General features: G+C 51.7%; 1 protein-coding gene across 1 annotated transcript in view; it reads left to right on the top strand.

The window, feature by feature from the left end:
* The window catches only part of ASS1 (argininosuccinate synthase 1), a 52776-nt gene extending 48357 nt beyond the window's left edge, over positions 1-4419 (top strand). Inside the window, exons 15-16 of the mRNA XM_032308265.1 lie at positions 2680-2745; positions 4133-4419. Coding sequence (XP_032164156.1) covers positions 2680-2745; positions 4133-4178 — 112 coding nt within the window. The 3' untranslated portion in view covers positions 4179-4419. The remainder of the gene's footprint in view (positions 1-2679; positions 2746-4132) is intronic.
* Positions 4420-12342: the final 7923 nt, after the last annotated feature.

Genomic DNA, 12342 nt, shown 5'->3' with positions numbered 1-12342 from the left:
GCATCCCCTTGGGAGGTCACCCGGCCACACAGGAGGTCGGGACCGACAGCCCCACCTGACGCAGGTCCCAGGCCCAGCTTAGCCCCGGCGCAGGCCCGTTGGGAATTAGCAGGCGAGTTTTGTTTGGTGGTCAATATTATTTCCCTCTTTCCCGTCCTCGCCGCGTTGAGCTTCTCCCCCCTTCCATCTTTCTAAACACTTTATAAGCCATAAATATAACTGAATCAGTTTAGATCAGTCGGGGTAAATGTCAAATTATCTTCTCTCTTTCTCTCTCTGGCTCTTTCCTCCCTCCCCCTCCGAATCAGCAGCCTCTAATAATCTGCCCAACCCTTCATTAAACCTTACAGCCTCACTCAGGGAGATTAAATGAAGAAAGTAAAAAGGGGAAGGAAAAAAAGAGAGAAAAGCAGGCGCATTTATTCTCACTGTGTCTCCGACCATTTCCCCTTTCTTTTTGATTTCTACATCGCTGACTTGAAAGCCCTTGAGTGACAGCCTCGCAGGGACCGGCAAGGAAGCCGCGAGAGGTGACAGAACTGGAAATGCCGCGGCGCAGTAGGTAGAAAGTAACGTAATTATAGAGCAGGTCAGAGCCACTCGAATGAGCAAAAATAAAAGCACAGAGGTTTTCTGTAGACCGTCAGGGGAGGTAAAAAAAAAAAAAAAAATCATTGTAAACTCTTTCTCCACCACCAACCCCCCCCCCCACCAACCACCACTCCAAACCACAGTTTTGAAGAGAGGTTTCTCGGCTCCCAAGAAGCACCTCTGGGAGGCCTTCTTCAGCCTCGCACGCAGGACAAGCGTGTCCCCGGACGTGGGCCTCTCTCTGCCGGGGCTGCCGGGGTGTCCGGGGAGGGGAGCGGGAAAGTTTGTTTTGACAACGCGCGCGTGAGGTGGCAGTGAAAAGGCAGATGAGCGTGGAGGGGAGCTGGAAGGGGCCCTGAGCCCTGGCTTCTCCCTGAGCGGAGCACAGGGATCCTTCCCAAGGGGACGGGTGGCTCGGATAGTGGTGGTGCGTGCCACAATCTGATTCACGTGGGGAGGGGTAGGCGTGCTCGTCCAGAGTGAGGTCCCTACAAGGGAGCTGCAGAGGCTCATGCTTAAGTTTGTCTGGCTTTTTCCTCTGCCCCCCTGAGGGGTGCCAAGAGGCAGCCCCTCAGGGGTCCGGAAGCTTCGCCCTTCCAGGGGACTTGCTGGTCTACTCCTGGTGGCTTGTTGCCACCTGAGACCTGGAGGGGCCCGCGGAGGTGGGGAGGAGGAAGGAAGGGGTAGGCGTTCATGGGCAGCTTCACGAGCCCCGTGAAGGGCAGGGCCAGGGCGTGGTGGGGCTAGGGCACCAGAGCCCATGTCCTGAACAAGCTGTAGGACAGCTGAGCGCCGAGACCCCACTTGTTGTAAGAAGTCCACAGTCCACAGAGCCAGCCAGAGGCACAGCCTTAGGGTCTCAGGGGGAAAAAAAATCAGCAGATTCCTCTCTGCCCTCCTCCTCCCCAATCTCACCTCTCCGAGAAGGCTCCTGAGGCGGCCTTGTCATCGAGAACCTTGAGACTGCTTTGTCCTGAGGCTGGAGTTCTGGAGACGGGAGGACAAGGGGCTGATTCAGAGCAGGATGCGTGAGAAACAGAGGAGGGACCCCTCCCCACCAGAGGCTCAGAGGGTGGCCATGAGGCGCCAGATCTGAGAACACAGTGCCCTGAACTTGTCCTCAAAGAGTTTATCCCAGCCGCGATTAAGGCCGATGGGTGACGGTTTGCTGACATCTGCCGCCCCTGCACGCACCGCGGCCCTGTTCTCGTCTTGCTCCTGCTTCCCCGGCACCTGCAGACCATAAGTGCCTAAGAAGGGCCCGTATAAGTGAATGAGTGAATGAAAGACCCAAGTCCTAGTGCACGTGTGCCAGGTGTGGCAGCCACATCATTTCCCATGGGGCCGGCGATAAATCCGAGAGGCCTGTTTGGCAGATGAAAGCCCGAAGCTCAGCGAGCAGGAAGGGGTACCCTGAGCTCTGAGGCGGGAGGGGTGGCAGAGCCTTACCGGAAGGACTGTGGTTGGGAAGGGTTTCTCGAAGGACGGCTAAGTGAAAACAGCCCCGAAGGTGAAGGCTGTCGAATCCAGAAGATGGCACTTGTAGACAGGGGGAACATTTGTAACAGTGGTGGCTTACCAGGCCCTTCTTGGGGCTGGCCGGCATGGGGTGGGTGCCAGGTTTGTGGATGGATCTCCGTGCTGGCGGAGCAGGGAACCAGCACTGAGTTCTTCAGGGGTACTGTCACAAGTCCGAGGCTGACCTGGGGGCATCCCGTGGCCTCCTGGTCCTTTGGGCCACTGGATGCCATCAGCTGTTGCTGGAGATGCCTGAAGGCAGAGCTGGCTCACAGGTGTGTCCTCACTGGAGGATTTCAGCCACTGGCGCTGGCTGAGCTGGATGGAACCCCACCTGCACATCCACGGAGCAGGGCTGAGGCTCCCTGCTCTCCAGCGCTGGGCACGGTGCCTTGCCCATAGCAGGGCTCCTGAATTGGACAGAAAGCCATGAGAGACCAAAGTTTGGGCCACGCTTCCCAAGATATCTTGGGTACCCGCGAGCCTGAGCTGTCATCCCTAGCCCCGGAGAGCCCCTGCCTCCGGAAGCGAAGCCTAAGGTGTGCTGACCGGCTTCTCCTCTCTCCGCAGCATGAACGTGCAGGGTGACTATGAGCCCGGCGATGCCACTGGGTTCATCAACATCAACTCCCTCAGGTGAGCCGCTCCCTCTGGTCTTCGGACCCCCCAGGTGCGGGCAGCAAGCTCTGATGGGGCCTCGGCTGCTCTGACTGCTGTCCCATCCTAGACAAACCCCGCCTTCCCGTCCCTCTGCCCACAGCATCTTCAGTGCCTCCTGTTCTCAGAGGGGCAGAAGGCCTCGCTGGAAACTACCAGAAGCCTGGGTGCTTGGGTTCCCTGTTTCTGGGTCCTGCCCATTGCCTCAGACATTCACTCCCAACCCCTCTGGCTGCAAGAAGGACTCTACCAGGAGCCCTTGCCTGGGCAGGTTTAGAAAGGCAGATGGCCCAGAGGTAGAAATGGACCTCAAAAAGTCATCGGGCCGCAAGGTCCCTCGTGCCTGTCATCATACCTGAGCTACAGATCGAGCCGGAAACCATCCTAGCTATGTGGATGCCCATGGCCTGGTGGGGTAGCACGCGTCATCTGTAGTCACTCTGACCTGGGTTCAGATCCTGGCTCCACAGGATGGTCTCAGACCCCTTCCGGACCCCTGGGAGCACAGGTGGGGATACTGACCCTAGCCACCTCGCAGGTGTGGCAAAAGTTTGCATGAGTCCCGGGACATCAGCCCGGACCCTGGCCTGCAGGAAGAGCTCACGTGCTCAGCCTAGGTGTAGCCTGGGGAGGAGATGGGCACGTGCGAGGGCAAACAGGGTCATTTATGACCACTGGCTATGATACACTAACTTCCAGCCACTCTCCGGGGTTGCACTGAATTCTTACACAAATTTGCAACCCCAGAAACAGGCCCAGAGTGGTTAAGTAAGCCGCCCACAGTCACACAGCTAGGAAGCCTCTGAGCTAAGTCCAGAAGGTGTGTCTGTCCAACTGAGTCACCAACTTCCTTCTCTCCGGGCTTGGCGTCGGGAAGAAGGCACGAGACTCTCTTGTCTCCTGAACACATGTCCTGGGCACAGAGCCACCATTTTGTCCCTGGAGCCAAGAGACGCTGAATCCAGCCTGACCTTCCTGGGCGCTCTCCTGCTCCAACAATCACCTCCACCTACCCCGCCTCCTTCGCCCTCTGTATTTTATGACTATAAACCCTTTTAAATGGCCCCGAACACATTGGGTTCTCATAATGGCCTCTTCATCGCTCCCACTGCCAGTTAAATGCTTTGTCTTCAACAATGCCAAGCAATGTTTTCCCCTAAAGATAAATTAATTACATTATCCTGTTTGGAGGGCAGGAGGGGCCAGGGCAGGAGCGGGAACAGAGCGGGAGGAAAAAAAAGACAACTTCACACACATCTTAACTAACAGCTGCCCCCGCCACCCGGGTTCTGCCTGAATTAATTGAACGGAGTGCATGTTGTTATTGTTAATTTACATTTTTCTTTGTTTTCAATCGGGTTTACAGGCTGAAGGAATATCATCGCCTCCAGAGCAAGGTCACTGCCAAATAGACCGGCTGACAATGAGGAGCCGGGCCTCCTCCTTTGCCCATCTCCCAAGTACAGGCGCTAATTGTTGTGGTAATTTGTAATTGTGACTCGTTCTCCGCGGCTGGCGGCCTGGTGGGGGTGCCAGGCCCCAGCTTTGTTCCCTGCTCCCCGGTGGGCCCGCCGAAATGGTCATCAGAAGGAGGGGCTGGGGCGGCCGCAGTGGGGAGATGTAAAATGACAATTAAAAAAAGGATACATGAGATTTTTGCTTCCTTGTTTCTGCAGCGAGGGCGTGCGTGTGTTGTCAGTCTCGCTCTCCCTACACCGACCTTTTGTGTTTTCTGAGTTAAGCGCTGCCAGACGCGTCTTTTCAGGGGAACCTGTTCCTCCGGAAGGATGGGACACTCTCTCTCCCCCAGCAAAACCCAGGGGACCCAGATCCGCGCCCCTGGGCCCACTAAGGAGAGCTGGGGTGACATGCTGGAGAGCTGTCCTGCCGTCGCCCACGGAGAACCACCGGGAATGGCGGCCATGACGGACCCCACGAGACTCCCCCCACCACAGCACAGTGGCCTTAAGTAGCCCAAGTTGTGGAGGAGGAGGAGCCCCCAGTAAGAAGAAAAGCCTGGACAGAGAACCCAAAGGACAGGCGCAGCATTTAACCCATACTCTTGGGGGGAAGCCACCTGGCCTACAAGGTTTCCGCTACTGCACCTCCACCAACCAGCGCCCAAGGCCGCCATGTTGGTTGGCGCAGTGACTCCACCCCCGCAGTCGTAGCTCATTGGACCATGACTGGGCACCTGACCCAAGCTGAGCCAATCAGAATTTCACTCCCAGGAACTGGACAGGGGCAAATAGCCGGAAGTGAGCCCAGGTGTACTTGGGCAGGTTAGGATGCTCTGTGCCCGGGGAAGCAGAGAGAGGAGAAAGAAGCAGGAGGAAGGAGGGAAGAGTGGGTTCCAGGTTTAGAAACCCCATTTCCCATCCTGGTATGCCCTGTGGTGCTGCTGGCGTTTTGTTTTGGCGACTCCGTGCCCACCGCAGAGTCCAGCGCAGGGCCTGAACTCAGGTTCCAAGATCAAGATCTGAACTGAGATCAGGAGTCAGACACCCCACTGAGCCCATCAGGCGCCCCAGTGCTGGTGGCGTTAATGGTGGCATTTCTCCATCCGGATCCTGTAAGACACCCTGGGGTTCTCATAACCAGTTGTCATTTAGGGCTTAAGCTTGATGAGGGAGTTTCTGATTCTTGGAACCAGAAGCATCTTTACTGGGAAGACTCGAGTGCTGGTTATTCTGGGCCCCGCCCTGGTTCTGATCTCTGTACTGCCTTTGTCGGTGAGGGTTTCTTTCCAAACAGGTTATGTCTTGAAAACGTATTTTTCTCTAATTATAAAATTATAAATGAATTACTCGATATTAATTTTGCCGAACACTTTGCTGTACATTTTATGCACATGATCTCACTTGCTCTCCAAAACAACACTGAGGTAGAAACTTCCATCTCCGTTTCGCAGAGGAGGCAACAGATGCTGAGAAATTGATTTGCCAAAGGCCACTCAGCTAGCACGATGGCAGCCAAGAACCAAACCCTGGCCTGGCTGACCCCCAGAGCCTTGTTTATGTCCTGAATCATCATAATGGCCTGCATCTTACTAAAAAAATTAAAATCTTATGGCAAAAATGATCAGCCATCAGCTTAGCATCCCAGTTACAAACACTGCTTACACTTAGTGTATTTCTTTATGATCCTATTTTTCTATGCTTATAAATATTTTTGCAGAGTTCTTTAGGTTAAAGTATTTTAAAATCAGATGTTGCACTGTGCTTTAAAATGCTAACTCTATGTCATGAATGGTTCCCCACATCATTAAATCTCTTCTCAAACACAACAGCTACATAATATTCTGCTATACTGGGGGGAAAAAAAAAGATTAAGTCACTCAACTTTTTCCCATTTATAGATTTTTTTCCCCACATCTAAATTGTTCTCCTGACCTTTGTTGAATTGAATTGAGTATTTTGGGTGGTTGGTTTATTAGCTATGCCTTTTTTTTTTTTTTTTTTTTTTTTTTTTTTTGCCTTTTTGGTGGATTCTCTGGGGTTTACCTCTAGCTTACCCTAGTCTTCCTTCAAGTAATACCACACCATTTCATGTAGAAGATGAGAATCTGACATACAACAACCTTATGACATTTGCCTTTGTGCTCTTATTGTCCTAGGCATTACTTTTTTCAAAACTCCACAGTATGTTGCTATTACTTTTGCTTTGGATTGCCAAGTGTTTTCAAAGGATTACAAATAAGAAAAGAATGGGGTTTGTTTTGTTTTGTTTTGTTTTAAGAAAAGAATGTTTTGTATTTATCCTCATGTAGGATCAGTAATGTTTCTTTCTTCAGTGTTTGACAGAATTGACCGGTGAAGCCATCTCGGCCTGGAATTTTCTTGGTGGGAAGCTTTTAAAGGGGCACTTTCATGGCTCAGTCTGTTAAGTATCTGCCTTGGGCTCGGGTCATGATCCCGGGGTCCTGGGATGGAACCCCACATCTGGATCCCTGCTCAGTGGGGAGTCTCCTCCTCCCTCTCCCTCTGCCTTCCACTCCCTCTGCTTGTGCTCTCCCTCTCTCTCTCAAATAAATAAATAAAATCTTTAAAAAATAAAGTGTAAATTCAGTTTTTTTTAATTCATATCGGGAGTTTCATATTCTCCATTTCCTCTTGGGTCATTTTGGGTAATTGTGTCTTTGGAGGAATTTGCCCATTTCATTTAGGCTGTCGATTTTATGGGCATAAAACCTTTCATGATATTTCCTTAGGATCTTTTTTCCTTTTTTCTCCAAAATGTGTTTACTGGGATAATTTCCCACTCATCTGGATTCAGGGTGCTTTTAGCTCTGCCTCTGTCTAAAGGAGCATCCTTCTGGAAGCCTTGTTTTCCCTCTCATAGGCTGGCGAAGGACAGTGGAGCAGCCAACACTCAAAACAACCATTTTGTGTGTAGCTAAAGATTTTGTGATTTTGTGGCATTCACACGCATGAGTAGGAGTTGGGGCTCTGTACCAGGTGCTTCCTCTGTCCTCTTCCCAGGAGGGATGAGAACGTCCTTTGAGAGGGTCATGTTCTCAGGGGGAAGTCATCATGCTTGGAAAGGCTAATTATCTTTTTAATGTATTAAGACTGGTAGTGATGTTCCTCTTTCATTACTTACCTTGGTAATTCGAGTCCTAGTGTCTTCTTGATCAATGTCACTAAAAACTTACCATTTTTTGATCCTCTCTACAGAACGTCTCTTTTTTCTGCCTACTTTTAAGACTTTCTCTTTATCGCTGATTGTCAGCAGCTTGATTATGCGTTGTTATGGTTTTCTTACATTTAATCTTTTGGGGTTTGTTGAGCTCGAACCTGGGGATTTTTACCAAATTAGGAACATTTTTGGCAGTTATGCCTCTCAGTTTCTATACATCATGTCGTTTCTTATCCTTACTGTCTCTATCGTGGATCTCACTTGGCGTAAAATCCAAAGTCCTTACCACCAGCCAGCACCAACTACCAGACACAGAAGTGAGACCGCGTGGCTCGTAAGATGACAGCAGCTGCCTGAGTGATCCCACACAAGACCAGCTGAAGAATCATCCAGAACAACAGCCTCTAGGCACATTAGAACAAATAAAGTTTGGTTCTATTCCATTAAGTTTGGGTTATTTATAATGCAGAAACAGATCATCAAAATTGACTATGGCTTATCAGTCCCTTCAGGATCTGGCTCCCTACTAGCTCCCTTCCTCACCCCCTTTCACACTTCCTCTCATTCGGTGCAGCCTGCTGTCCTACTTGCTGTTCCCCAAACAGGCCAGCTCTCCCTGGACCCTCCTCCCGGAGAGAGCTACAAGGCTTGCTTGTTTACCGAGCCCTGACCTGGCACTTGCTGTACCCCTTGCCCTGGCTTTCTCTGCTCCATATCACGTATCACTTGACCTACTAGGCATTGATTTGCTTTGTGTGCCTAATAATTTTTTGTTAGATGCTGGGCATTGCTGAGTGTCTCTCCCACCAGGATAGGGAGCTCTGTATGGGCAGAGATCAGATCTGTCTTATTCACAGCTGTGTCCCAGCTGCTGAAACCAAGCCCAGTCCATAACAGGGCTCAGTAAATATTTGTAGAATGAGTGAATATCTACCCAGTCTTCATTAGCACGGAAGCCACAACCCAGGAACTTCAGAAATTTCTCTCTCTACCCAGTTCAGCTCCCAGTCCTGCTCTAGAAGTACAGGGAATGGTGCTTACGCATTATGGAGATATTTCAATCCAATCCTCACCCCACAGCCCTGGTCCTGCTTCTTTTCATCTCCTGCCACTCCTGTAACTTCATTCCAGCCACTATCTACAACCTTGACATACCACTGCCCCTGATCTCTCGACCACAGACCCCAACTCCACTGAGAAGTGGGAGGAAACCACCTTAGGGATCTAGAATAGAGTCGCTTGGACACTGAAGGGTTAGGACTCTCAGCCTTTCACATAACACAGATCTGCCACATCTGGGCATGCAGGTGTAGATAAGTGGTCTGGGTTGTTGATAGTTTCAACCAACAGCCCCCAGCTGTTACTAGAACCAGTCTGTCTTCTAGCTACAGACCTTGTTGCAGGGGTTAGTTCATTCGGACTGACTCTGCCTTTCTCGGGGTTATCCTTGGGAGATATCTAGGATATCCTAGACGTTATCTTTGGGAGACCCAAGATCCTGTTACCCACAGGCCCCCGGGCCACCACAGAAGTCCAGGTATGTCTGAATGAGGTCATTGTCAACACTAGAGATCTGTCTTTAGGCATGTTCCTAGCTCTCAAGTCAATCAGGAAATTCAAGGGGCTCCTGGCTGGTTAAGCATCTGACTCTTGGTTTAAGCTCGGGGCATGATCACAGAGTCACGAGATCCAGCCCCACATCAGGCTCTGCACTCAGTGGGGAGTCTGCTTGAGATTCTCTTCCTCTCCCTCTGCCTCTCTCCCTCCTCACCCTCCCTCCCTCTCTCTAAAATAAACAAAAATATCTTTTAAAAAAATCAGGAAATTCAAAAAGATGTTGGATGTAGATGGGGCTGTCAGTATCTCCCAACCACTGTTTACCTGGGCCCAGCCAGAGTGACCTAGTAGAGAGATACTGAAATTTACAAAAACTTTGGAAAATCATTGGGAAAAAATTCATTTCTCCATCCATATGTTAACCAAAATTCTCTGGTGAATATTTTTATGTTTCTTGCTAGTCATTTTTGCATGTGTACATTTGTTTTCATCTATGTAATGTAATTTGTTTACAGTGCATACCTGCATATTTGTTTCATTTCTTCCCTTGACAGCATAATTAATTTTCCATATCGTCGATAGACTTCATAACGAACTTGCATTATATTCCTGAAATGGGTAAATCTTGCGTGAGATATAAATTACATTTTAAAGCTGTTAAAAACAATTATCATTTTGGGGGCACCTGGGTGGCTGAGATGGTTAAGCCTCTGTCTTCGGTTCAGGTCATGATCTCCTGGGTCCTGGGATCGAGCCCCATGTCCATCTCCCAACTCAGCAGGGAGTCAGCTTGTCACTCTCCTTGCTTGTGCTCGCGCTCTCTCTCTCAAATGAATAAATAATATCTTTTTAAAAAACCAAATAATGTTTTTAATGCAGGAAGGAAAGACGGCTAGTGTTAAAGGATGGGAAAGAGCATGGTCTAGGAAGGCACCGGTTGGAGCCAGTCTCTGGCGGGCAAGGAAGGTGTCTGGCCAGAGGGGAGCAAAGAACTCTCACGAGGCAGCTGTGGACCAGGCAAGTGGGATGAGACCGTGGGGGCAGCTCAGGCACTAGACACAGGCATCCCATACTGAATCCTGACGGCTCCTCTGTCCCCTTGAGAACTTGGGTAAGTACTTCACCATCTTGAGCTTTGATTTCTCCATCTGTAGGATGGGTCATAATGGGTCCTTCCTCCCGGGGATATGAGAGGACCCCCCGGGGCATAGGCGAGCTGCTGGGACAGACCCTGGTCTCCATCCTCGAGCCACACGAGAGCTGTGGCAGCATCAGCGAAGCTAGTCGCCGCCTTTATGTGCACCCCGGGTGCACCGTTCCAAAGGCCTTTTCTCCTCCTTTACACGGTGGGAGATTCGCAATCGGGGTGAGTAAAGGAGGGGGAAGGAGAACTCAGACTTGAGTTCGAATCTTGCCTCTGCACTTCCTAACCCGTGACCTGGCGTGACCTCTTTAGCATTTGGCTTCAGTGTCCTCAGCTATCAAATGAGGATAATCATAGTGTCCGCCTCACAGGGGCTCTTTAAGAGGCAGCAGCCGTGGGTGTCAGGGCTCCTGGCTTCCAGCCACGGTTGTTAGCCCATGGAGCATGCCCGCGAGGGAAAAGACTCCCTTGATGTGTCTGGCCTGTGACAATTTGACTTTTTGCATTTTACTTATCAGCAGACACTGGCTCAGAGCTGATGAGCCCTGGACCCTGACAAGCACCACTTTCTTGTCCTTCAAGGTGGAGGGCGACATCCTCCAGCTGTCCCTAAATGCTCTGCCCTGAACCTTCCTGGGATGGGTTCCGTCTACCTTGCTGATGGCAGGCACCCTGAGAGCCCTGAGTGTGCACACTGTGACCCCGCTCTATCCCCCGGCACTCAGCCCAGGATCTCACGCATCAGAGGTTCTAGATGAAATTACAGTAAATGAACGAATTTCCCCATCCAGCTTAGCTATTATTTTATTACTGTTTCTAAATCCACCCCATCTCTGTCCTCTAGCTCCTGTCTGGGTGGAGGAGGGTTTCTCACCTACAGGATCCTGAGAAGTCAGATGCTGGACCTCAGTCTTGAGCAAGGACCCCCAGACCCGTTTCATCTCCTGGGGCAGGGGAGACAAGGACAGAGCCAAGCCACCCGCCAGCCAGCCAGCCACGCCCACCCTCCAGGCCCCCCTCCCTGCTGTTTGAAGAAGCAAAACATTCCTGTTCTAGGCCGAAGATGGGGGTGGTTTTGGTGAGACCCAATGCTCCTACACACTAAAGCACAGCTCCACACACCATCAAGTGCACACATCATCGGTGGACAGCTCGATGAGGGGTCTCCACCTGTGTAAGCACCAGTCAGATGAAGACAGAGAACATTTCCAGCCCCCAGAAGGTTCCGTGGTGCCACCATGAGACTCAGAAATCATAGGGTTGGGGGAAGAAAAGACACCTTGCTTCTTTTTTAAAAATCACGGAGACATATTGGGCACATGGGAAAGTGGAGAAAGCTCAAAGCCACCGAGGCTGCCGGTCACCGTGCGGGCAGCAGGGACCACGGAGGGCCTCTTGCTTGCCTGTTGAGAGTTCTGGGCGGTGGTTGGTTCCAGCCCGGCGGGATTTCCTGAATGAGCAAACGAGATAACAAATGAAGGAAAGAGATCGCACCTGCCTCTGCTTTCCGCCGATTTCTCCTGAGATATTTCATTCACGTACGGGCAGGGGCGGCGTTGCTAGAGCGGCCTGCTCCTGGGGCACGGGGTCCGAGGGTGAGCCCCCTTTCTAGTCCAAGTGTTCTGGTGCCTGAACTGCAGAGAAATAGCAGATGTGAGGAGCTGCCGCAAGCCAGGCTTCCTGGGACACAGGCCAAAGTCTCAAGTGACAAAGGTGAGGTTGAGATCGTGTCGCGTCCTGCCCCAAAGCTTGCACTCCTGGGCCAAGCGCTGGCCTCAGACTGTCCTCCCCTGACTGCAGCCTCGCTCCCCACCTCTCCCCGTTTCCCAGGCAGACCCTCCTTTCCCATGCGGGCACCCTTGCTCCTGGGAAACCCTGGTCTCCCCAGCCCTTCTTGATAGTAACGAGCACTGGAATAAAGGCCCAGAGCCCTGGCGCTGGCCGGCCCACAGGCCCACCTGGTGGGGCCCGCTGTCGGCCTCACCTGGATCTCCAGGCAGGCCCCAGGCAGCTGCAGGGAGGAGTGGCTGGGCCCGGCGGCCAAGGCCCAGGCCCAGAGCTGATCTGCACGCCTCTCAGGCTGGGGAAAGGGCTCGCCCGGGGTCAGCCCAATCGATATCTCATCTGTGGCTCTCCTAGCGGAAGTGATGGCTATTGGAACATGGTAATGGGTGTTGTCTTGTGGAAGAGACTAATCTTCCCAGCTGTGGAGGGCTCCGCAGGTGGCCCACAGCTCA

Source organism: Mustela erminea, chromosome 12 (assembly GCF_009829155.1).
Source record: "Mustela erminea isolate mMusErm1 chromosome 12, mMusErm1.Pri, whole genome shotgun sequence".
Taxonomy (NCBI): Eukaryota; Metazoa; Chordata; class Mammalia; order Carnivora; family Mustelidae; genus Mustela; species Mustela erminea.
The sequence above is the reverse complement of the archived record's forward strand: the minus strand, read 5'-3'. Positions and strand labels throughout refer to the sequence as shown.